General features: G+C 43.0%; 2 protein-coding genes across 9 annotated transcripts in view; both read right to left on the minus strand.

Annotated features, from left to right (window-relative positions):
• Positions 1-302: 302 nt before the first annotated feature.
• LOC148898570 (phosphatidate cytidylyltransferase 2-like) lies at positions 303-13,863 on the minus strand. Of its 3 annotated transcripts, none has more exons than XR_016114606.1 (14): positions 13,531-13,863; positions 10,953-11,110; positions 10,187-10,283; positions 9,389-9,486; positions 8,369-8,508; positions 7,427-7,485; positions 6,814-6,896; positions 5,827-5,914; positions 5,264-5,332; positions 4,772-4,927; positions 3,318-3,437; positions 3,131-3,234; positions 2,363-2,550; positions 303-1,698 (listed from the first exon to the last, which is right to left on the minus strand). XR_016114606.1 is itself a non-coding variant. In XM_088993273.1 (14 exons), exons 1-13 carry the CDS (start codon positions 13,609-13,611, stop codon positions 2,427-2,429), a joined length of 1,377 nt encoding a protein of 458 aa, XP_088849399.1. In that variant the 5' UTR covers positions 13,612-13,863; the 3' UTR covers positions 303-1,698; positions 2,424-2,426. The 3 variants fall into 3 exon arrangements, 2 of the variants coding, with proteins under 2 accessions (XP_088849399.1, XP_088849398.1); XM_088993273.1 differs by having other exon boundaries at positions 2,424-2,550; XM_088993272.1 differs by having other exon boundaries at positions 303-2,550.
• An 808-nt stretch (positions 13,864-14,671) lies between these two features.
• The window catches only part of wdfy3 (WD repeat and FYVE domain containing 3), a 55,382-nt gene continuing 46,233 nt past the window's right edge, over positions 14,672-23,820 (minus strand). For 4 of the 6 annotated variants that reach the window (XM_088993298.1, XM_088993297.1, XM_088993296.1 and 1 more), the window contains 12 exons: positions 23,470-23,561; positions 23,178-23,390; positions 22,238-22,379; positions 22,002-22,156; positions 20,980-21,318; positions 20,078-20,260; positions 19,831-19,945; positions 18,876-19,019; positions 18,567-18,767; positions 17,245-17,356; positions 16,966-17,163; positions 14,672-16,043 (listed from right to left, as the gene is read on the minus strand). In XM_088993298.1, the coding sequence (XP_088849424.1) occupies positions 15,926-16,043; positions 16,966-17,163; positions 17,245-17,356; positions 18,567-18,767; positions 18,876-19,019; positions 19,831-19,945; positions 20,078-20,260; positions 20,980-21,318; positions 22,002-22,156; positions 22,238-22,379; positions 23,178-23,390; positions 23,470-23,561 (2,012 nt within the window). In that variant the 3' untranslated portion in view covers positions 14,672-15,925. Of the gene's footprint in view, positions 16,044-16,965; positions 17,164-17,244; positions 17,357-18,566; positions 18,768-18,875; positions 19,020-19,830; positions 19,996-20,077; positions 20,261-20,979; positions 21,319-22,001; positions 22,157-22,237; positions 22,380-23,177; positions 23,391-23,469; positions 23,562-23,820 lie in introns of those variants that run through there. The other 2 variants (XM_088993299.1, XM_088993301.1) reach the window with 2 other exon arrangements.

Below are 23,820 nucleotides of genomic sequence, written 5' to 3' on the forward strand. Positions count from 1 at the left end.
TAGATAGATAGATATATAGATAGATAGATAGATAGATAGATAGATAGATAGATAGATAGATAGATAGCTAAATGAAAGGAAAGAAAGAAAGAAAAAGCAACGGTGGAAAAATGAGGTATGATGAAGATTAGCTAACGAACTAGCTAGCTATTAGCTATAGAGCTATCTACTAGGTGGCTATGTGTGAGCTACCTACTAGTAGGCAACTAGCTTCCTATCTATTAACTTCCAAGTTGAGTGAACGCTGGCGCATGTGGCTGCTGCTGCTCACCCACAGAAAAACGTATCCTGTGACTGTAAAGTGACCTTGAAAGGCGCTTAGAAATGACATTTATTATTATTATTATAAGTCAATATGTTTGTATTGCATTGTATTTTGTACAGCCACCCTCATTTCAAACTAATAACTCCAGACCCACATAACTTAAATAGCCAGCTAGAGAGCTAACTAGCCAGCCAGATAGCTGCTTGACCGCAAATAGATAGCCAGCTAGGTAGCTAGTTAGCCATATCACTAATAGATACCCAGCTAGATAGATAGCCAGCCAGATAGCTAATGGATAGAAAATACATAGCCAGCTCGCTGGCGAGCCAGATAGATAATAGATAGCAAATAGATAGCCAGTTAGCTAGCTAGATAGCCATATAACTCAGATAGCCAGCTAGATAGGTAGCAAGCCAGCCAGATAGCTAATAGATCGAAAATAGATTGCAAATAGATAGCCAGCTAGGTAGCTTGATGGCCCACCTGGAGTCTTGTTTCTTTCTTGTCACATCTCGTACAGTTTTTGGCTGACTAGTTTGCTACTTTGGGCTCAGGATAGCCCACTCGCTAGCTATGCTTGACACAGTGGGCGGGGCTTCAATCCTGTTCCACAGGAGGCTGCCGTCCAATTCACCAGGGCGATCCCATTTCTGACGACCTGATTGGTCGAACCACCGATGTGTTACAAAAGAATAGACGTGAAAACCTGGCGTGGAACTGGATTGAAGACCTCCGCTTGACAGCGACCGCCGCAGATTGAAAAATCCACTCCGTTGCGGCATGCTTTTTACAATAAAAAAACCCTCATCTGGTCCTAGTAGCACTTTTCAAAATAAAGGTCCTGGAGGAAAAACAAAAGAAAAAAAAAAATAATCAGTTCATCTGTAAAACAGCAGCTGAAGTGAAAAACAATAACAAAAAAGGCTTTGGTAAACCTGCTCTCCAGTCAGTCACCCCACCCAAAATCAAACATTTGGAGAAAATTTGCATCAAATATCTGCAAAAACAAAAACATGGTTTTCATGGCAAGCAACATTCTTAAAATATCTGATTTCACGCAATAAAACCCTCGCAACAAGTGGTGCTTAGTGCCATTAGCATTGTTAGCAGGTTGGGACATTTTAGTGCTTCTTCTTCAGTAGTACAATGCTAACGGATTAGCAGTTAGCAGCCAGAATAGCCTTTGGCCACACGCGCGCACCCACACAAAATGTTTTCAACTGAACTCATGAGCGATTTGGGGTCGCGAGTGAGGAACTAGCGGCTATTGAATGAAAATCACAAAGCGGGGAGAAAACAAACAACAACAACAAAAAGTGCCTTTCTGGCTTTGACGCTTGTGGCTCGCTTTTAGCACCCGTAGAGCAAAGCATGACAGCAAGCCGTAGCGCAATCTTGTGCAGAAATTGCTAACGCAAGCAACAGTTTAGAATCTGTAAAAAAAAAAAAAAAAAAATTGAATTTGAGTTGCTATATACCCTCTTTGCATATTTCTTTTGGTGCTTAGTGTGGCTTTTAGTATATAACATATTGCATCTTCAACAGTGGAAAACTACTGGGGGAATTTAGCGCTTAGCAGCTGGACTAGCCTTACACCCATACCCACAGCGCCTTAGCTAGATGCGAGAATTTTCCCATCCCCATTTACTCGCTATTTGAAAATATATATATATATATATATATATATATAGAGATGTCAAAAATCAAATCTACTAAATGTGTCCATGCTAGCTTGCTACATATAGACGTTTTATTCAATTTTTTTGCAATTATAATCATCAATGGTATATATTAGCTCAACATTTCCTTCTGTACATTAGCATATAGCACGTGCATGTTCTACTTTGTTGACTTTCAGGGTACGCGAGGGGCTAAAGTGGGCGCTCATTGGTTAGCGTGTGATAGGGTGCTAACCGTGCTAGGCCGCTCACAACAAACTTGATTGATTGGCGGCTCAGTGCAATGTGTGCTTTGACCGTTTCCTGGTCAAAGATGGCGGAAGACTTTTATAGACGATTTGTCCCTGCCCCCTTCATTTTGATATATATATACTGTTTATATATTTTGTTTGATATTTCAAGTGAGATGACGAGTTACCGGGGATGAGACGCTCGCATACACACAGTCGGGGCATCAATTCCCCCCCCGCCCCGAAGACCTTTCATGCCGTGGGTGGCAGCAGGCCACGGTCCTTCAGGTGTGACGTGAGCGTGTTGAAGATGCTCAGTTGTTGCTCGGGCTGAAGCTTCAGCAGCTGCTGCAAGACTTTGCTGGGATTGGGCCCCCTGGAGGGAAACATGACAACCATTGGACGCCAATGACCGACTTCCCTTTTTCCTTTTTTTTTTTTTAAATAGCATATGGCTTTTTCAGACTTTTGGTGGGTCTACTCATGACAGACGTGTCCATCAAATTTCACGCTGTTAAGTGAAATAAACAAACAAACAAACTAGAGAGCTTATCTTTGGAGGATCCCGCAAAATGGAGGAAAAACAAGCCTAAAACGGCCTCCTCCAATCAAAATGGCTGATTTGCTGTGTGTCTTGACAATTTTTGGGGGCTTTTTGGCGACGTGGCGGTGGAGCAAATTTCAAGCTGCTGAAATCAATCAATCAATCCATCAATCAATCCATCAAAAGCTGATCTTTTGAAGGTCGCGCAAAATGGAGGGAAAACAAGCCTAAAATGGCCTCCAATTTAAATGTGGAGCAAATTTCAAGCTGCTAAATGAAAAAACCAAAAACAAAATGGAGCTGATCTTTGGCAGATCCTGTAAAATGGAGGGGGGGGGGGGGGGAAACCATGTTTAAAATGGCCTCCCCTCCACTCCAAATGTCCGCTTGACTTTTCGTGTGCCTTTTTGACCTGATGAAGCTGGCGATGTAGACGTGGGTGAAGGTGGCCATCAGGTACTGACAGTCGAAGCGGTCCATGATGCCTCCGTGTCCCGGGATGGTGTTGGCAAAATCCTAGCGTGGCCACGGCGGATTGGAAGATTTCACGTCGCTGCCGGAGGAGCTAGCTAGCGAGAGGAGCGGCGCTAGCCACTTACTTTGATTTTGAAGGCTCGCTTGAAGCCGCTAGCGAAGAAGCCGCCGAAAGGGCCGATGAGCGACGCAAAGGAGGACAGGAAAATGCTGTGGATCTGGAACGGGTATAATGTCACCGTTTCCTGACACACACACACACACACACACACACACACACACACACACACACACACACACACACACACACACACACACACACACACACACACACACACACACACACACACACACACACAAATCATCATCATAATTATCATGCAAAAAAAGAACATGTTAACTTTTCAAACTGGTCTAATTTCATCGTGTTATCATGTCATTTCATTTTGCTTGATCATAACAACATTTTGGACACCTGATTCATATATATATATATATATATATATATATTTTTTTTTTTTAGGGGGGGGGGGGGGCATATCATTCATAAAATTCATACCTTGGGTTATGAATGATTAAGCTGATGAACTTTTCGCCTTCCGAACATTAAAATTATTGAGAATCTAATCTTTTGGGAAATTTGGGAAGGGCGCTCCACGTCATATTTTCAATTCCTGAAGAAATTCGGGAATGGCAATCATGTCATGGCAATCATGTCAATCAGAAAGTGTACAATGGGTCCTTCCTGGTCTTTTTACACTATGTTATCTCGCTGTTCTATCTGTCTATCTAGCTAGCGATTTAGCTAGCTACCTATTTGCTATTTATTGGCTAGCTAGCTGGCTACCTAGCTAGCTATCTATTGTCTAGCTAGCTAACTACCTAGCTAGCTATCTATTTACTATTTATTCACTATCTAACTAGCTAGCTGGCTACCTAGCTAGCTATCTATTTACTATTTATTCACTATCTAACTAGCTAGCTGGCTACCGAGCTAGCTATCTATTCGCTATCTATTGGCTAGCTAGCTAGCTAGCTAGCTATCTATTTGCTCTCTATTCGCTATGTAACTAGCTAGCTGGTTACCTAGCTAGCTATCGATTTGCTATCTAACTAGCTAGCTGGCTACCGAGCCATCTATCTATTCGCTATCCATTGGCTAGCTAGCTGGCTAACTAGCTAGCTATCTATTTGCTCTCTATTCGCTATCTAACTAGCTAGCTGGCTACCTAGCTAGCTAGCTATCTATTTGCTCTCTATTCGCTATCTAACTCGCTAGCTAGCTATCTATTTACTATCTATTTGCTATTTAACTAGCTAGCTGGCTACCTATCTATCTATTCACTCTAAGTAGCTAACCTTGTATCTATTGGAGTTACTTGTGGGTTGAGTGAACGCTGGCGCGTGTGGCTACCGCTGCTCGACTGCAGACAAACTGATCGTGTGACTATAAAGTGACCTTGAGAGTTTTGAAATGAAACGGGTGATTGTTTGGAGTCCTTTTTGACTGCCGATTTGAGGGCTCCCCGCCCGCCGAAGAAGAAAGGTGCGCGCGTCCTTTCCGATGCGTCGAGCTCACCCACGGCAGCGCGCGGCGGAGCAGCGCGGGCACTTTGTACGTGTGCAGGACAAACAAGTGGGACGGCTGGCATTCCACCGTGAACAAGCCGGCGCCGTCGCTACTCAGGCCCATCGGACACACAAAGTACTGGAACTGCGACAGCAGCGACGACAACTGCCAAAAACACACAAGCGGACGCATTTCGCAAAGAGCACAAAGGCAACATTCAAAACACCAAAATGGCCGTCCAAAGCGGCGGTGGCGGCGCTCGCGTCGGGGAATTTTCCGGAATGAGGACTTCCGCGGTACACATTCAAGTTGTCTTTTTTTTCCCCCGCCCCCAAATGCAGTCGGCGTGGTCTTTTTTAGAAGTCCTGATCAAGTCCCAGAAATGGAGCTTCTTTCTTGAACGACGCCGATTTTGTGGCATGAGCGCTCGCTCGCTCGCTCGGACGTGCTTGCGTGTTGACGTCAGTGGCCCGGCAAACATTTTGTCCCATCGCCACTCACCATGAAGCCAAAAACCACCGTGGAGAAGTAGCCGCCGATGAATCCCTCCCACGTCTTCTTGGGCGACAGCTGCGGACACACCCAAAAAAATATTAAAAAAAGGAGGAGAGGGGGGGGGGGGAGCCGGAGAGAGAGAAAGAGAAAAAGAGAAGGGGAGAAAGAGAGAGAGGCAGAGAAAGATAATAAGTGGGGGAAGAGAGAGAATGTGTGACAGAATGAGAGGAGGAGAGAAAGAGAGACAGTGAGAAAGAGAGGGCAAGAGACAAGAAGAGTGAAAGAAAAAGACAGGGGGAGAGAAAGAGAGGGTGAGGGAGGAAAAAAATAAGAGAGAGACAGAGAGAGAGGGACGGAGGGAGGGAAAGCGAAAGAGAGAGACAGAATGAGGGAGATGGGGGGGAGTTAGCAGAGCGAGAAAGAGAGAATGAGAAAGAAAGAGTCGGTACGGAAGAGAAAGAAAATGAGTGAAAAAGAGAGAGAGAGAGAGAGATGAATGGAAACGTGTTGCTTGATGATGCGGCTGGCATAAGGCCCCACCCCTCGGCGGGCGAGCGAGCGCCATCTACCTTGATGAGTGGCGTGCGTCCAAAGAAGAATCCAAAGAGGTAAGCGCCAATGTCGTTGCAGATCACCATGGAGATGGGCACGATGAACCTAAACACAGCAAATCATCACAAAAATCATCATCCGCTTCAAAACTCTCAAGGTCACTTTACAGTCACAGGATCAGGTTTTCCGTGCGTGAGCAGCGGCGGCCACACGCGCCAGCGTTCACTCAACCCACAAGTAAGCCAAATAGATTGAAAGCAAGCTAGATAGCTAATGGTTAACTAATAGTTAGCCAGCCAGATAGATATACAAATAATAATCATAATCCATTTGATTTCTAAGCGCCTTTCAAAACTCTCAAGGTCACTTTACGTTCACAAGATGTTTTTTTCTGCAGGCGAACAGCGGCAGCCACACGCACCAGCGTTCACTCAACCCGGAAGTAAGTCAAATAGAAAGGAAAGCTAGCTGGCTAGCTAGTAGATAACTAATAATTAGCTAGCTAGCAAGGTAGCTCATAGATTGCAAATAGATAAGCAAACAGAAAGCTCGCTAGGTACCCAGCTAGATAGCTAGCTATTCAAATAGTCAGCCAAATAGATAGCTGGACAACCACCGAGCTAAGAGATAGCCAGCTAGCTAGCTCATATATTGCCAGCCAGCGAGCTAATATATTGCAAATAGATAGCTACCTAGGGAGCAGGCCAAATAGACAGATAGCCAGCCAGCTAGTTAGCTAATAGATAGCCAGATAGCGATCCATTTTGTTTGCGTAAAACACTCGCTAGCACATTTGCGTGGTCAGTTGACGTTAGCGCAACCATGCTAACGATCCATCGTGCAAAAGCCATTTGTAAGCATGGAATAATTCAACTTGCCGGGGCGAACGAAGGACGCTTTTCGACGCCATTTTGGGGCGGGCGTGGCCAACCGCAACCCCCCCCCCCCCCCATTTTTGTGGGAGGAGTCAACGATTGGCAACTGTGGCATTCTGCGTAGCTTACCAGATCATTCCTTCAAACAGGTTCTGGATGACAAGGTGCGACTGAGTCACCACAATCAACAGCGTCACGTGGGTCCACGCAAACTGCAATGGCAAACACACACAAACAAAGTGTCACAACGTCGGAATGTGGCAACGCGAGTTTTTCAAGACATTCATTACTTCCTTGTTCAAGTCATTGTTTTCATTTGTTATCATTCATAACGTCTGCTCTTATCGCCACAAATGAGGTGAGTTGATATGGGAGGGTGTTAGCGTTCAACGCTACAAAGTCAAAAAGTGTGATCAAAATAAACAGAAGGATAATAACAACAATAATAATAATACATTTCATTTATAAGTGCCTTACAAAACTCTCAAGGACACTTTACAGTCACTGGGTCAGCAGTGGCAGCAACACGCGCCAGCGTTCACTCAACCCGGAAGTAACTCAAATAGATACAACGCTATCTCGCTAATAGATAGCTACTTTACAGTCACAGGATCGTTTTTTTGTGGGTTAGCAGTAAGTAAAAAAAGTTACAAAAGTAACAAAATAATGAGTGTTTTTGTGGCTTACATTCGACAATTTGAAGTTTTGGTTTGATTTGCTGTGTTGCCGTTTGTATACACACCATGTAAAACTGGAGGCGGTAATGTTTCTTCACTAAACTCAGCACAAACATGCAGAAACCTAAAAAAAAAAAAAAAACAAATAAGGGGGAAAACATGCCATTAATATCAAATACATCAGCTCAAATATGTCCTAGATGACATATATGACGACATTAATGACTGAGAAAATGAAATATTTTACAGAGTGGTTGAAAAGTTAGCTTTAGCATGGCACACCGTTAGCAAGTTAGTTTAGATGCATTTTAGTGACGTACGGTCAGCCATACCTTGGATTTACACACACATCGCCAGCGTTAGTAGTAATAATAATAATAATAATAATAATAATAATAATCCATTTCATTTCTAAGCGCCTTTAAAAACTCTCAAGGTCACTTCACAGTCACAGGAGAAGTTTGATTAGATAGCTAACAGATAGTCAATAGATAGCCAGCTAGACAACTAGCTATATAACTAATAGAAAGCCAGCCAGATAGCTAGCTAGCCGGTCGCTAATAGAAAGCTCACCTGTTTTTAACGAGTGTACATTGTCAGCATTAGCTTTAGCCAGATAACATGAGTACAAAGCAACACTTTCTTTTACATTAGCATTAGCCAGATAGCCACAGCGATGATCTATCAGACATAGACATAGTTTGAGACCGATACAATGACAAACATCACATCATTCATGCTGACTGGCGCTAGCTAGCACGAACACAACATACATCTATTTTATATCCACTTAGCTTACGCTAGGACACCATTTTAGAGGAAAAACATGACGAACGATAACTTTAGCTAGCTAACATCGCGTCGTTGGGGATTGAAAAGTGAACATTGTGACGTCAAATGATCAGGTCAGATAGAAAAAGTGAATTTGAAACACGTAGACATTTTTTCAAGAATAAGAAAATAAAAATGGCGGTCATGGGTACGCAGGGCGTGCAGGTTGTGCTTACCTGCCAGGTACAAGGCAAAGGAGATAAACCTGTGGTAGCGAGATAGGAACTGCAAGGGCTCCTCTCTCTGCACCAGCGCGCCAAAGTAGTCGGCCAGCGTTTCACCGTAGAAGAAGTAGTTGACGCACACCAGGAAGTACCTCAAACGCAACAATGTATGGACACTTTGACCATCATGTACGTCATACGTCACATCGGCATTTAGAACAAGGGCTCCTTCTTTTCCACGGGCCACATTGTGGTTACGGTTTCCTCTTGGGGGGGAGGCGTTATGAATTTGGGGAGGCCATTAAAATTATGGAGGGAAAAAAAAAAAAAAAAAAAAAAAAAAAATCAGAACTAGTTTTAAAATATGAAATAAAAACTAATGACTGTTATTTTGGTTTACGTACGACAATTTGAAATTTTGGTTCGGATTTTAGCTAGCATCATGGAACTTAAGTATGCTCGATTTGCTTTCGTGGGCCGAATACAATAATGTGGCGGGCCAGATTTGGCCCCCGGGCCTTGACTTGGACACCTGTGATGTCAGGGATTAGCCAGCTGGCTCAATAGAAAGAGAGTTAGCTAGCTTGCTCACTTGCTAGCTAGCTTTATAGATGAGCATGGAATTTCACAAGTTTGATTTTCTTTTGCAGGCCGAATAAAATGATGGGAGGGGCCAGATTTGGCCCCCGGGCCTTGACTTGGACACCTGTGATGTCAGGGATTAGCCAGCTGGCTCAATAGAAAGAGAGTTAGCTAGCTAGCTTTATAGATGAGCATGGAATTTCACAAGTTTGATTTTCTTTTGCAGGCCGAATAAAATGATGGGAGGGGCCAGATTTGGCCCCCGGGCCTTGACATGGACACCGGTGATTTGGAACCTTCCCACAAGACAAACACACACACACACGCTCTTCGACGTGGACATCTGTACAATCTCCTTGACTTCCAACGCGACAAGTGATCTTTGAACCCGTTACTACACGCTACAACCAGTACGTGTTTACGTGCAGGGCGTGTAACTTTTCTCCTTACCAACTCAGCGTCCTGAACCAGGGCAGGTGGTACGAACGATAGACCTTGTAGCCGATTGTAATGATTTCTTGGAAGCACTTGATTTGCACCGTCATCACCTACGACCACCAACAAAAACAAACATGTCGTTAAAGCCTGAGCAAAGTGATTTAGTTACAACGGTAATAAGAATTCAAATTAGCCCGAAAGTGGGTCAAAATTAATAGGGCCTTGAAAATCATTGAAAATGTTATTAAGTCATTGGAATAAAAAATATATATAATTTCCCGACAAGGCCATGTCCACAATTTTTGAAATAACAGCAAAAACTAAATTCTCCCAAAACTTTTATTTAGTTGTAAAAAAAAAAAAAAACATGTTGTTAATAAGAATTCAAATTAGCCCGAAAGTGGGTCAAAATTAATAGAACCTTGAAAATCATTGAACATCCTTGAATGTCATTGAAAATCCTTGAATGCCATTGAAAATCCTTGAACATTTTATGAAGTCATTGGAATAAAAACATGTCATTTCCCGACAAGGCCATGTCCACAATTTTGTCAATAATAACAGCAAGAACTAAATTCTCCCCAAAATTTTAGTTGTGAGAATAAAAAGTCCCCAAAAAGAATATAGAAAATGGAGCCAGCTCCAAAAGGGCATTTGCTCACCAAAATAAGAGCACAGCAACAACATCCTGTACAAAATGGCTTTGGTTTGAAAGCAAAAATGCTCCTGTTATTTTCACAACATTTAAGTCCTGCAAAAAAAGATATTCCCTGCCCAAAAACAGTACGATGAAAAGGAAACGGTACGTACAATGACAATGAGAGCGATCGGTCCCAGGTAGATGATCAGGAAGAAGCCGCAAATCATTGCGAGAGATAAAACACATCGGATACAGTAGTTCTTCCATCTGCGGACAGCAAAAATACAACCTCAAGATAAAAACATCACTTTCATTCGTTTATGCTGCATTGAAAATTCTCTGGACGGCGATAGCAAAGACATTTCGCTCTCGTCAAAATAAAAAGGGTGGCACGCGCATGCCAGGCCACTAGTTGGCAATATAATTTGCTCAAGAAGCAGATGAAAATGGAAATATGTCGTCAAAATAATTCCCGCAGGCGGTAGCGTGTTAAAACAAAAGTCAGTATAGGAGCTTAGCATTGACTCTTTTAAAGAGCATAACACTCAAATGTAGCAAAAACAAAGAAAAATCATCAGGCAATTGGGTGTCATGTGTATGCCAGGCCACTAGTTGGCGATGTCATTTTGGAAAAAAAATGAAGCAAATGAAAATAGCAATGTCTCATAAAAATAATTCATGGAATGTTTTTGGAGGAGGTAGCGCGTTTAAAACAAAGTCAGTTTAGTAGCTTAGCATTGACTAAAGAGCATAACACTCACATGTAGCAAACATGTCAATACAAATCATGGAAATGGATGTAATGTGCATTCCAGGCCACTAGATGGCGATGTCATTTTGTAAAGAAGCAGATGAAAAGGTCCATTTTGGTTTTCCTGCCAAATTGTGGCCATTTTGTAATGCGAGGCGGAATTTGCGAAGACGGCGAGTGCTAACCTTGGCTCCAGTCCCTCCAGGGCCTTGTTGAGACACTGCGGCATGTTGTCGGTGTCGGCCGCGGACGCCGGCACGTCGCCGCCGTCCGCCTTGGTGTCCGCGTCGCATTCGGCTTCCGTGTCGCCGTGCATGCCCATCATCCTGTCGTCATCGCCCTCCTTCACACCCGAACAAAACCACATTTTCAGTGCTTGACATTTACAAAGACGTGACGTTCTCGTTACTCATCCACTTATGAATAGGATTCAAATAGTTCTGAAGGGGAAAGCATCAATGTTTGCCATCGATTAAAGAAGTCCTCCCATGTCAATTCGAGCTGTCAAGGACAGCAATGTAATGTACCAGAAAATGCACAAGATGGCGCCCAAGCTCCGTTGGAAATGGGCTGGGAATTGGTGTCAACTAGTATCAAATAGTAGTCTCGGTGCAACACGCAAGGATTCACCATGGCGTTATTTCGTTCGGCGTTTTCCTTCTAATTTCGCCATCAACACCACGAGGTTTTCAGACGAAAACAAAGTACCCAAAATGCATTGTGTGTGGGTGGCTTTCTCGGTCAGGGGCGTGCGTTCCCTGCGTGACGTCACGTCAGGCATCGTCATCAACTGGAAAACAAGCGCCAGTCTTAAAAGGTCAAATGTAGCTTGAATATGCAAATACGCTCAGTAGAAGTGATTTGAAGCCATTTGACAAATGATGGACACAACTTGTTCGGAGGCGTCGGTTGTCCTTTAAATTAGCTGGCTATCTAGGTAGCTATATATGTTCTATCTATTTGCTATCTAGTTGGCTATCTAGTAGCTGACTGGCTATTTAGCTATCTATCTATTAAGTGGCTGACTATTTATTAGCCAGCTAGCTAGCTATTATCTAGTTAGCTAGCTTTCTATTATTTGAGTTACTTCCGGGTTGAGTGAATGCTGGCGCGTGTGGCTGCCGCTGCTCAGCCACAGAAAAACATATCTGCGACTGTAAAGTGACCTTGAGAGTTTTGAAATGAAATGGATTATTATTATGATGATAAAGATGGTTCATCGAATGCATTAGTTTAGTTTTTGTCGGCGCACTTCTTCATTGGTTCCTTGCTTCCTTGAAACATTGGAGGCTTTTCATTCCAAAAGGTTGCCATCATCACATGACATGTTGAAAAAAAAAGTTTCAACACAAACAGCCATCAGAGGACGACAAGCACTCAGGGCCCCAAAGAGCGTCCCGTCGGATGGAGGACGCCACGCCAACATTTCATCAAACTCCCATTTATTTATTTTTTTTTGGGGGGGGGGGATGATGACAATGTGACTTTTAAAACGAGCGCTGATTATTCCGGAAGTCTTGTTTTCCAGTTGATGACGATGCCTGACGCCCCTGAACCGAGAAAGGACACAAAATGCATTTTGCCCTACTTTGTTTGCTCTGTAAACTTTGTGTTGATGGCGAAATTAGAAGGAAAACACCTCAATAACGCCATGGTGAATCGTTGTGTGTTGCACTAAGACTACTATTTGATACTAGTTGACACCAATTCCCAGCAGACAAATCGGCCCAGTTCCAACGGCGCTCGAGCACCATCTTCTGCATGTTCTGGGTGCTACACAGCAGTCCTGACGCCTCAAAATGAGCCGGAATAACTTCTTGAATCGATGGCAAACATGTATGCTTTCCTCTTCGGAACTACTTCAATCCTATTCATAAGTGGATGAGTAACAAGAAAGCATCTTCTCTGAATCTGAAGCCATCGTTTGGATTCTCCAGCAGTGCCGAGACATCATGAACAAGGGGGCGGGACCTTCTGAAAATGCCCAATTCCCAGCTCCATTTTTGGCAGATTTTGGACACTTTTCGTCATTTTGATGGCTGTTTTGCATTGGACTGTTTTGGCTATTTTAGATGCGATCAAACGTTTTTCTGATGTCACTTAGGAAAGAAAAAAGTGATGTCGGTTGTCCTTTAATACTTTGCAACAATGTTGTTTTTTTGTGTGCTTATTGTGACAACTTTATGGCCGGGCAGGCAACTTCTCAGAGTTGTCTGCCCTGGTGTCCGCTAACTTTTTTTTCTCCTAACTTTCAGAGACTGACAGAAGGAGTCAGGAGAGTCTTCCTCACTCATCCAACTGGTTCAAAGGTCATTCAGTCAATGCGGCACGAAGAGCACACCCTCCTGAGCGAGGTGGGTGGGGGTAAAAGGTCAACAGTCAGCACCCCGCCAACTCTTGAAAAAAACGAAATAAAATGAAGCCAACGTCATAACTGTGAGTGGCAAATGTGATTTTTTTTCATTTGTACCGCACTGTCTGGATATTTACACTCATTTCAAAGAAAACTCCGCCAAAAAAGTTTGGTGAGTGGAGTTTGTCAGTTTGTGATTAGGATGTGTTGTAAACATTCAATCATTTCGCTTTCTATTTTTAAAACCAGCGGAGGGAGGGATTAGCCACTTAGCTGGCAAACAAGCTAACAGGCTAATGATTCGCCTCCCGTCCCGTCGCGGTCGACGTTGACAAACTCGATCCAACCGACGGGAAGAAGCTTTTTTTTTTTGTTTTTTTTTAAACGACTGAAATAAAAATTTTGTTCACCTTGTCCGTCATGTTGTCGGCGCTGTCGTGATCCTCCCCCCCGCCGCCGCCGCCGCCTCCTCGTCGCCGGAGCTCGGTCATATTTGCTTCGGTCGCCCGCCCGCCCGACGTCAAGTGACGGGACCCGGGGACCCCGCAGGAGGCTCGTCAAGGACGCTCAGCAGCTTTCTCGCCTTCGCCCTCGCCCGGTTTGCTTGGTCAAAGCGGCGCCCCCCGGTTTGGAGGCGTCCAAGGCCGCGGGGAGCGAGCGAACCGGAGATAATCGGCCAAGTGGGTCCAAAAGGGCTCCCACTGCGTGTTCGTGTTTGTGTTTATCACTGCAGTCAGTCGTCAAGACAGCGTCACTGTGCGGAAGACCAAGTTGTAAATATGCGGACTTTCAAAGTAAAGCAAGAGGCGATGATCATGCCTTCTACAATGAATTCTTTTGGCGGGAGAAAAAAAATGTTCATTTTCTGTTCGGCGATACAAGCGTTAACTTGATCCGCGCTTGCGGCGGTTCAGCCTGACTGCATATAATCAGTGCGCATGCGCGAGACGCTCTCTGACGTCACTTAGCAACCAAATCAAAAGCCTTCACCAGCGCAAACGTTTGGTGCTCATTGATCTTTTTTTGCGATTCAATATGACTTCTTTTTAAAATAGACATTTGTTTAAATTCATGCGATCTCCTAACACTATTGATTTAAACAGAAACGGAACGATTTGTAAATTACTTAAAAACAAAAAAATACGTGCATTGAAAATATGTGAATTTCTTAAGAAAGTCGTTGAAATAAAGGGAGCTGAAAAAAAAATCATATCAAGTTTTTTTAAACCAAAAATGGATGTGTATTGTTTGAACATCAAATACTGTATAGCTATAGATCACACATAAACACTTGGACTTTACATCAATGAAATAAAACGTATGCAATTTATACTCCCAAATGTACATTAAAGAAAAGAAGAAGCTTTCTAGATAGCTAGCTAGCTCTTAGCTATCTATTAGCTAGGTGGCTTTCTATCCATTTGAGCTACTTCCTGTTAGTTATATAGCTATCTATTAGCTAGTTTTGAAAGGTGCCTAGAAATGAAATGTATTATTATTTTGTTGAAGCAATAATAAAGCTGACTTTGACAAATATCAACGAAGGAGGCATTGGGTGGTAAACAGCAATTATTTATTGAAAGGCTAAAGAATAAGTATCAGCTCTATTGCATTATTATAACATCTTGTTTCCATGATAACAAGTGAATAAGATTTGTTCTTTTTGTGTTTTTTTTTTTCACACGATTTGCGGCGTGTGAACCCAAACACACAAGAAGAAACATTCACGTAGCACAGATTGCACAGCGGATACTCGCAGTGTTCAAATAGCAAAAGCCCCACAAGCCGTACACTAACGTCATTTTATGGATTTTTTCTTTCATTTCCAGCGGGAAAAAAAATCCTTGTGCGTACGCGTCAAGTGTCGGGCCCGGCCCACCAAAAAAGGGTCTTTTTCTTGCCAAAAATGTGACACACACACACACACATAAATGAGATGACAATGGCGACAGGAAGAAGAAAGTCTCGTCATTGTGGTACTGACGCTGCAAGTCATGTTCATGCAACAATACATGTTATTATTATTTTAAAAAACAAACAACAAAAAAAACCAAATGGAGGTGTTTTTGCATAAATACTTTGTACAGTGAAATGTCATCAAGGACGGGGCAAATATTTGATATAAAAAGAAAAAAAAGTCAACAACAATAAACATATTTTAGACACTGCTGATTGAGTGGGAGGCCCAATGTTATGACATCATCAAACATGGCCGCCCATCCAAAAAAATAAAATAAAAATAAAAAATCCAAAATTTGCAGTTGTAATTTGGCGACCCCTTGCGGTCATGTTTTAGGACGGGGTCAACGGGTGTTCAGTGTTGTTATTATAAAAGAACGAATGAAATTACAAAAAAAAAGATAATTTATTTCAAGAAATAATTAAAGAAAAGAAAATAAACAGAAATAAAGAAAATCCATTTTGGTAGAAAATCTTGTACACTAAACTCTCGAGACTGACCAGACATGATGAATATGAAAGTTATTATCAAGAGATATGATATGACATGAGATTCCAAAATGTTCGTCCAGTTTTTTTTTTCAGAAAGCAGCAACTCGGAATAAGAATAAAAAAGAAAAAAGGGGAGGGGTGAAAAAAAGGTGAAATTTTTGCATAACAAGTGACATTATTATTATTATTCAATGAGTGACATTCCTATTTTTTTAACGTCCATCTCGCTCTGCGCTGCTATGTTACATTTGACCTTGTTTTGTTGTTGTTGTTGTTGAAAAGGCCGCGGTTACATGTGTGTACACTATAAACACCTTGACGAGGACGGATGATGGGGGTGCGCGCGGCGCTCACTCACTTCTTGTGCTCGTCACCGGCGCGCTGGTGCCGCAGGTTTTGGTAACAGTTTTGGCAAACGCGCACCGGGGACGAGATCTTCAGCCGCTTGATCTCCGACTGGAAGCGACTGCACCTGCAAACGCCGACGGCAAAATAGCAAAAGACGTAACCCAGATAGCATCACTAGACTAGCTATGCTAACAATGCTCATGAGGAGGACAGTTTTTCTTGTTATTGATTTATTATTTTAATCTGACAATTTTTTGGCTTGTGCTAACTTTTTACAAATAAAATAACATTTTATTGTTTGAATAGTTTAACTGAGTTTTATTCATGTCATTTATTAAATTCTTAATTATTTTTATCCTTTATATCCTAATTATCATCACCATTATTAATTTTTCTAAGCATTGTCTCTATCATCCTTATCATTATTTTTTAATCATGAGCATTTTTATCCTTATGATCATTATTATTATCCTTATGATCATGACTATTATTTATATTACTGTAATCATTATTATTATCAGCATCATTTATTTTAAATATTATTATCACTATCATTATTTTTCTCCTTATGATCATTATTTTTAATCATTATTATCATTAGTATTATTTTTATCCATATCATTATTATTGTCATGATTATCATCATCATCATGATTCTATTTTTTTATCAATATTATTCTGATCATCATTACGTCTGTGGAGGCTCTCAGTGGTACAGGAGTGGTCCATCCATCCATCCATCCATGAGAAGGTTTCTTCAGCCGTCCGTCATCTGTACAAAAGTGAAGGTTTGGGACGTTTCGCCTCCTATCGCTGCCGAAACCTTCACTTTTGTACAGATGACGGACGGCTGAAGAAACCTTCTCATCGATATTATCATCATTATGAGCAGAATGATTTTTTTTTTCTAATTTTTATCATTATGATCATTATTCATATCATGATGCTGCTGATGATTGTTATTCTTGTCATCATGCTTGTGATTCTCATCATTTTCACGCTCATGCTGAGGACGGCGCTGCCAATTGTAGTAGCGCCGCACCGACCTGTGACAAAAGAGCTGCCCGCAATTGCGGCAATGATGGCGTCTCTCGGTGAGGGAGAATCGCGCGGCGCAGGCGGAGCACGAGTCGGCCAGCTCGTCCTTCACCCAGTGGTCGGCGGCCGAGCGCCCCGCTTGCTCGCACGCCGACCAGCTGAAGACGCGACCGCGCCCGTCGCCCACCGCCATCTTGCTGTGATCCCTTGGGGAAAGGAAGCAACAAACGCGCCGCTAGCACGCGGCTTTTGCAAACTCTGGACAAAATGGCGGCGGCGCGTCTCACTTGGAGATGGCGAGCGCGCTGATGGGGGCGGGCTGCGCGTTGTCCTTGCGCTCAAAGGCCGTGTGCAGGCTCAGTTTGCTGCGGAAGACCAAGTGCCGCTCCCAGCGGAAACCTGCGCACGCGCGCCAGCCATTCGTCAGCGCAACGTTCGGCAAAGGCTTGTTGGGAAGCCATTTTGATTGAGGGACTCACCGAGAGGGCAAGGGGGGGAAAGATATTCCCACAAAAAAAAAAGAGAGAGAGAGAGAGCAATCTGAGCTCTCCCCAATCCGCTATTTCATTTTTGTTTCGGGCCTGCGACCGACGAAAAAGGCTTTCTGAAAGTTGCCCATTGTGTCGGAGTCATGACCAATCCAAAAGATTCGTTGCCATATCAGCTTTGGTTCTTGCCGTTCTTTTCTCTTGTCAACAAGGAAAACTCACAATACATTGTGAGTCATTAGCACGTAGCCTTGTTAGCGATTAGCGCGCAATATTGTGAGCAATTAGCACGCAAATATTGTGAGCGATTAGCACAAAAATATTGTTTGGAATTAGCACGCAACATTGTGAGCAATTAGCACACTAATATTGTGAGCGATTAGCATGCAACGTTGTTGCCGATTATCGCAAAAATATTGTTAGCGATTAGCACAAAAATATTGTTTGGAATTAGCACGCAATATTGTGAGCAGTTAGCACGCTAATATTGTGAGCGATTAGCACGAAAATATTGTTTGGAATTAGCACGCAACATTGTGAGTGATTAGCATGCAACGTTGTTGCCGATTATCGCAAAAATATTGTTAGCGATTAGCACAAAAATATGGCTTGGAATTAGCACGCGAATATTGTTTGCGATTAGCACGCAATATTGTGAGCAGTTAGCACGCTAATATTGTGAGCAATTAGCACGCAATATTGTTAGCGATTAGCACGCAATATTGTGAGCAATTAGCACGAAAATATTGTTTGGAATTAGCATGCAATATTGTGAGCAGTTAGCACGCTAATATTGTGAGTGATTAGCACGCAATATCGTGAGTAATTAGCACGCAATATTGTGAGCAATTAGCACGAAAATATTGTTTGTAATTAGCACGCAATATTGTGAGCAGTTAGCACGCTAATATTGTGAGCAATTAGCACGAAAATATTGTTTGTAATTAGCACGCAATATTGTTTGGAATTAGCACGCTAATATTGTGAGTGATTAGCACGCAATATCGTGAGTAATTAGCACGCAATATTGTGAGCAATTAGCAGGCTAATATTGTGAACGATTAGCAGGCTAATATTGTGAGCGATTGACACGCGACGAGCGCTGAAAAAGAAGACCCCACCTGCCCTGAGCTGGTCGAAGGCGGGCGCCTCCGCCATAGGCGGCTTCGACGGCTGATTGCTGGCGTGGTTGGGGTGCGCGCCCTTGTCTTGGCCTTCCGAGTAATTGACAAAGACGAAGCCGTCCTTCTCGTCGATGCTCAGGCTGTCGGACCAGCGGTGGGAATCGTCCGAGCCGCTGTCCATCGACCACGACGCGCCACCTGCAGGGGGATGGATGGATGGATGGATGGATGGATGGATGGATGGATGGATATGCTAAGTTTCAAGCTAACGGAGCTGCGTGAGCTCATCTTTTTGCCGGGTCTTACCTCGAGCTCTGCCCGCTTGACCGGGCGGGTCGCGTTGTGCTTTTTGTTGGTGGCTGCGACAATTTTGTGCGCCTCCTCCATCTTCTTCTTCTTCTTCTTCTTCTTCTTCTCCGTCTGATTCGCTGCTGTCTTCATCTCCGCCTTCTGGAAAGGACCGCAGAGGGGAAAAAAAATCATCACATGATACACCCTGCCAAAAGGGACTAATAATACTTTAACTTGCATTCATTCATTCACTCATTAATCAATTACGTTTTTTCCATTTGTGTATTTATTTATGGATTTATTTATTTTTTCATTCATCCATTTACTTCTTTGTGTATTTATTTATGGATGTTTTTATTTATTAACTTATTCATTCATATACTCATGAATTAATGAACCCATTTGCGTATTTATTATGGATGTTTTTATTTATTCATTCATTCACTCATTAATGTATTTATTTATCCATTTGTGTATTCACTTATACGTGTATTTGTTCTTTATTTGTTTGTGTAATCATTCATTCATCCATTCATTCGTTTGCTTGTCCATTCATTGACTCTTTCTTCTATTTACTTATATAGTTTTTTATTTATGTATGTATTTATTGATTTAATCTTCCATATTTGTATTTATTCATGGATGTATATATGTATTTAATTATTCATTCATATACTTATTTATCTCTTTATGTATTTATTTATCTATTTGTGTATTTATCCATTTATGGATTTATTTATGTATCTATTTGTGTATTTATTTATGGATTTATTTCTTCACGTATTCATTCATTCATTCACCCATACTTCTATTTATGTATTTTTGTATTGGTCCATTTGTGTATTTACCCATGTGTGTATTTATTTATGGATGTATTTATTTATTCATGTTTTCATGTATTCATGTATGTATTGATTTTTTTTAATTCCATTTCCTTATTTTTGTGGGTGTTTGTTTTGTCGGGACGGACCCGGTTTGTGGTCTCCTCCTTCTCCTCCTTCTCCTCCGCAAGATTGTGGAAGGTCGCCTCCGACGGGTTCAGGAGCGGGTGTCTCCGGCACTTGGAGGAACTCCATCCTCCAAAACTACAACACCGCCACCAACAGAGCGCTCATGTTTACAGAGCCACCTTGAACTAGCCACACCAATGACAGATGAGTTTTTGTTTGTTTGTTTGTTTGTTTGTTTGTTTGTTTGCGGTGCGCGCATTCATGAACCCTGACGACGCCGTCCGAGTGTCCCGTGACGATGACGTTGTGCGTGTCCCACTCGTTCATCTCGGAGACGCAGCAGCAGGCGATGTTCTGGCTGCGGCCCGCGAAGGTGTTGGCGCTGGCGAGGGGGCTGCCGTTGATGCTCCACACGTGGACGTAGGTGCCCGCGCACGACACGATGTCACCCTAAACATCACAGCTAGCGTTAGCGTGTGAGCCATGCAAACATTCAGCACAATGACTTAGATATAGATTTATCTAAGCTATTTCCTATCTAGCTCGCTAGCTATTTGCTATCTATTCATCTAGCTATATATCCAGCTATTGGATTGGATTCGATTTGCCTTTATTTGTCTCGCAGTGGAGAAATTCCCTATCTATTGATCCAGCTACTTGCCTATTTGCTATCTGTTAGCTATTTATCTATCAAGCTATCAGCTGTCTATTAGCTAGCTAGCTTTCTATCTATTTGAGTTACTCATCTATCTACCTATTTATCTAGCCAGCTAGCTATTTGCTATCTATTGATTTAGCTACCTTGAGAGTTTTGAAAGGTGCTTAGAAATGAAATGTATCATCTATCTATCTATCTATCTATCTATCTATCTATCTATCTATCTATCTATCTATCTATCTATCTATCGAGCTATCTATCTATCGAGCTATTAGCTGTCTATTAGCTAGCTAGCTTTCTATCTATTTGAGTTACTTCCGGGTTGAGTGAACGCTGGCGCGTGTGGCTGCCGCTGCTCACCCGCAGACAAAACGTATCCTGTGACTGTAGAGCGACCTTGAGAGTTTTGAAAGGCACTTAGAAATCAAATGTGTGATGATTCTTATTAGCATTGTGACATTAGCATGGCGGCTTCTTGTCATTTGTTTTGTTAGTTTTTGTCTGCGCCCACCGTGAGTTCGTTGATGCAAAGCGCGGCGACGGGAGCGCGGTGTCCTCGTAGTTGCGTGATGAAGCAAAGCTTGTTGAGGTCCCACACGATGCAAGTTCTGTCGCGGGAGCCGCTGACCACGATGTGGTACGCCGACGAAGCCGTCAGACACGTCACGGCGTCCGTGTGGCCCAGCAGCGCCTGTTTGAGCGTTAGCGTCTTGGCTCGCTCTTTGGAAGTGCCCGTTTCCCAAACGCAGATGGCCGTGCTGGTGCCGCCCGTGATCACCAGCTTGGGGTTTGGAAAGATGGCGCACAAGATTTCACCCCACTCCGATAAACACTCGTACACCACCAACGCCTGAAAGAAAAAACAAACGTGGAAATGCTAACTCATTTGCTGACATTCCCAAATTGAAAATATGACGTGGAGCGTCATATTTTCAATTTCTTTTTCTGACGCTGGTGGGATTTCATGATTATTTTTATTTTAAAACGTTGCATTGAGCTACATTAGCGGCGCCGATAGCATTAGCCACGTTAGTGATAGTTCCATCTATATATCTAGCTTGCTATCTATTAGTTACCTGTCTTACTTTATGTTACTTCCGGGTTGAGTGAACGTTGGCGCGGGTGGCTGCCGCTCCTCACACGCAGAAAGCTAGCTTTTAGCTATCTATCCATCTCGCTTGCTTGCTAGCTATATAGCTTACTTTCTATCTAGCTTGCTATCTATTCGCTATATAGCTAGCTACCCAGTTATTGGAGTCAGGAAACCTATTAGCTAGTTAGCTATTAGTCATCTTTCTATCTATATTGCTATCTATTATCTCTATATCTAGCTACCTAGCTATTTGAGCTATTGTGCTTGACATACGGTCACATGAAATTTTGGTTCAGACTTCAGACAGCAACCATCATAGAAGTCGGATTGGCTGTTGCGGGCCGAATAACATGATGTAGCGGGCCGGATTTGGTCCCCGGGCCTCGACTTAGACCCCAGATACTATTTGCGGGAAGGCCCCCCCCCCCCCCCCCGCCGACCTTATCGGACTCGTAGTTAGCCAGGCGGCAGCTGAGGTCGGCGTAGCCCCACGCAAAAGTCTTGTTCCAGGTGGGCGGGGTCAACACTTTGTTCTGCTCCACGGCCAGGATGCCTTTGTCGGTGTACACGATCTGACCCACCGCCTCCTTTAGCTCTGAAAGGGAAAGCAACCAATCCAAAAGAACCTTTTCAACGTTTACGTCGCTAAATGTCGGACACGTCAAGTATTTTTCACCTTTGACGGGGGCCAGCGAGGGTCTGAGGTTGTCCAGGTGGTAAAAGAAGATCTTGTCGCCGCTGGAGTTCGGCGCTACGTTGGTTTGGTCGCCGTTAGCTTTGCTGCGCACCCGTTTAGGTGGGTGGGGCTTCTTAAAAAGCTGCAAAACACACGTTTGTGACGTTAGCCATTAGCCACCCAACACTTTTAAATCATAATACGTTTAATTTATAAGAGCCTTTCAAGGTCACTTTACAGTCACAGGATAAGTTTTTCTTTGGGTGAGCAGCAGCGGCAGCCACCGTTCACTCGACCCGGAAGTAACTCAAATAGACAAAAAGCTAGCTAGCTAGCTCGCTAATATACAGCTAATAATAATAATAATACATTTGATATATATACTTTTTGTGGTCATATCATTTGCTAAAATGGCATTTATACTATGGCATTAGCTGCAGTGGCATTTCGCGGCATTAGCATCAGCCTTAGCATTGGACAACACAAGCGGTTTTGTGACTTTAGTAGTCATTACATTTCCATGACATGATCATTCACCACAACCGTTTTTTTTAGGCAGTTAGCATTAGCGACAAAAACAATTTTCTAACACTTGTCGGATTTCATGATTAGTTTAATTTGAATGGTGTCATGAGCTGCATTAGCGGTGGCGATAGCATTAGCCACGTTAGTGATAGTTCCTTTATTCCTCCATTATCAGCTACATCGCCATCATTAGCTACATTTCTTACTCATTATTATTCTTTGGCTTTTGACTGAAAGTTTAGTTTGACTGTTTTTTTTTTTTTGGTGCTTTTGATTGTTATTAATTGATCAATTTATTGTTTGTTATGCATGTATGTTTTGTTATGTAGGCAGAGGCGGTTGCTTTAAAGTGCTTGATAAATACAGTTGAGTTATATGACGTTAGCATTATTATTATTAGCATTAGCATTAGCACCTGCTTCGGGATCTGCCCAAAGTTGTTGATGAAGCCGATGGTGGCGGTCTCCTTGAGAGGGTCGTTGATGTTGTAGATGTCAACTTGGCCCTCGTAGAAGAGATGGTGGAAAACGTTGACGGCCTCCACGGCGGGAGGACCTTGCTGCTTGTAGCCGAAGATCAGGTCGATCCACTCGTGGAGGTGCGCCGATACATAGTCGCATTCCAGCGCCTGGACCAAAAGAGGCCACAATCGACACCGCGACAAAAACAAGGAGGCTGCCAAATTGAAAAGAGGCGAAGACGCTAACCTCTCGATGCACCCGGATGAACTCCCGGGGGTCCCCTTTGGCCCACGGAGGCAGGATGACGTCACCTAGCTTGGTGCCATTCTGCTTGGCGCCTTTTTGGTGTCACACAAATAGCCCTTAGCATCAGTCGTGCCGTTTGTTAGCGCGCTAATAATAATAAATATTTCATTCATAAGCACCTTTCACAACTCTCACGGGTTTACAGTCACGGACGGGATAAAGTTGTTCTGTGGGTGAGCAGCGTTCACTCAGCCCCGAAGTTACGCAAATAGATGGAAAGCTAGCTAGCTAGCTAGCTAGCTAATGGATAGCAAATAAATACTTCATAGATAGCCTAAAACTAGCCAGCTA

This window comes from Hippocampus bargibanti, linkage group LG04 (assembly GCF_051943395.1).
Source record: "Hippocampus bargibanti isolate YZ-2025 linkage group LG04, ASM5194339v1, whole genome shotgun sequence".
NCBI classification, from domain to species: domain Eukaryota; kingdom Metazoa; phylum Chordata; class Actinopteri; order Syngnathiformes; family Syngnathidae; genus Hippocampus; species Hippocampus bargibanti.

Coding starts and splice junctions, on each gene's coding strand:
- LOC148898570 (XM_088993273.1), bottom strand. CDS start 13,611: ATGACCGAGCTCCGGCGACGAGGAGGCGGCGGCGGCGGCGGGGGGGAG. Junction 7,486..8,368: donor CTTTGCCTTGTACCTGGCAG/GTAAGCACAACC, acceptor TTTTTTTTTTAG/GTTTCTGCATGTTTGTGCTG. Junction 4,928..5,263: donor CGGTGGTTTTTGGCTTCATG/GTGAGTGGCGAT, acceptor TGTTTTTGGCAG/TTGTCGTCGCTGCTGTCGCA.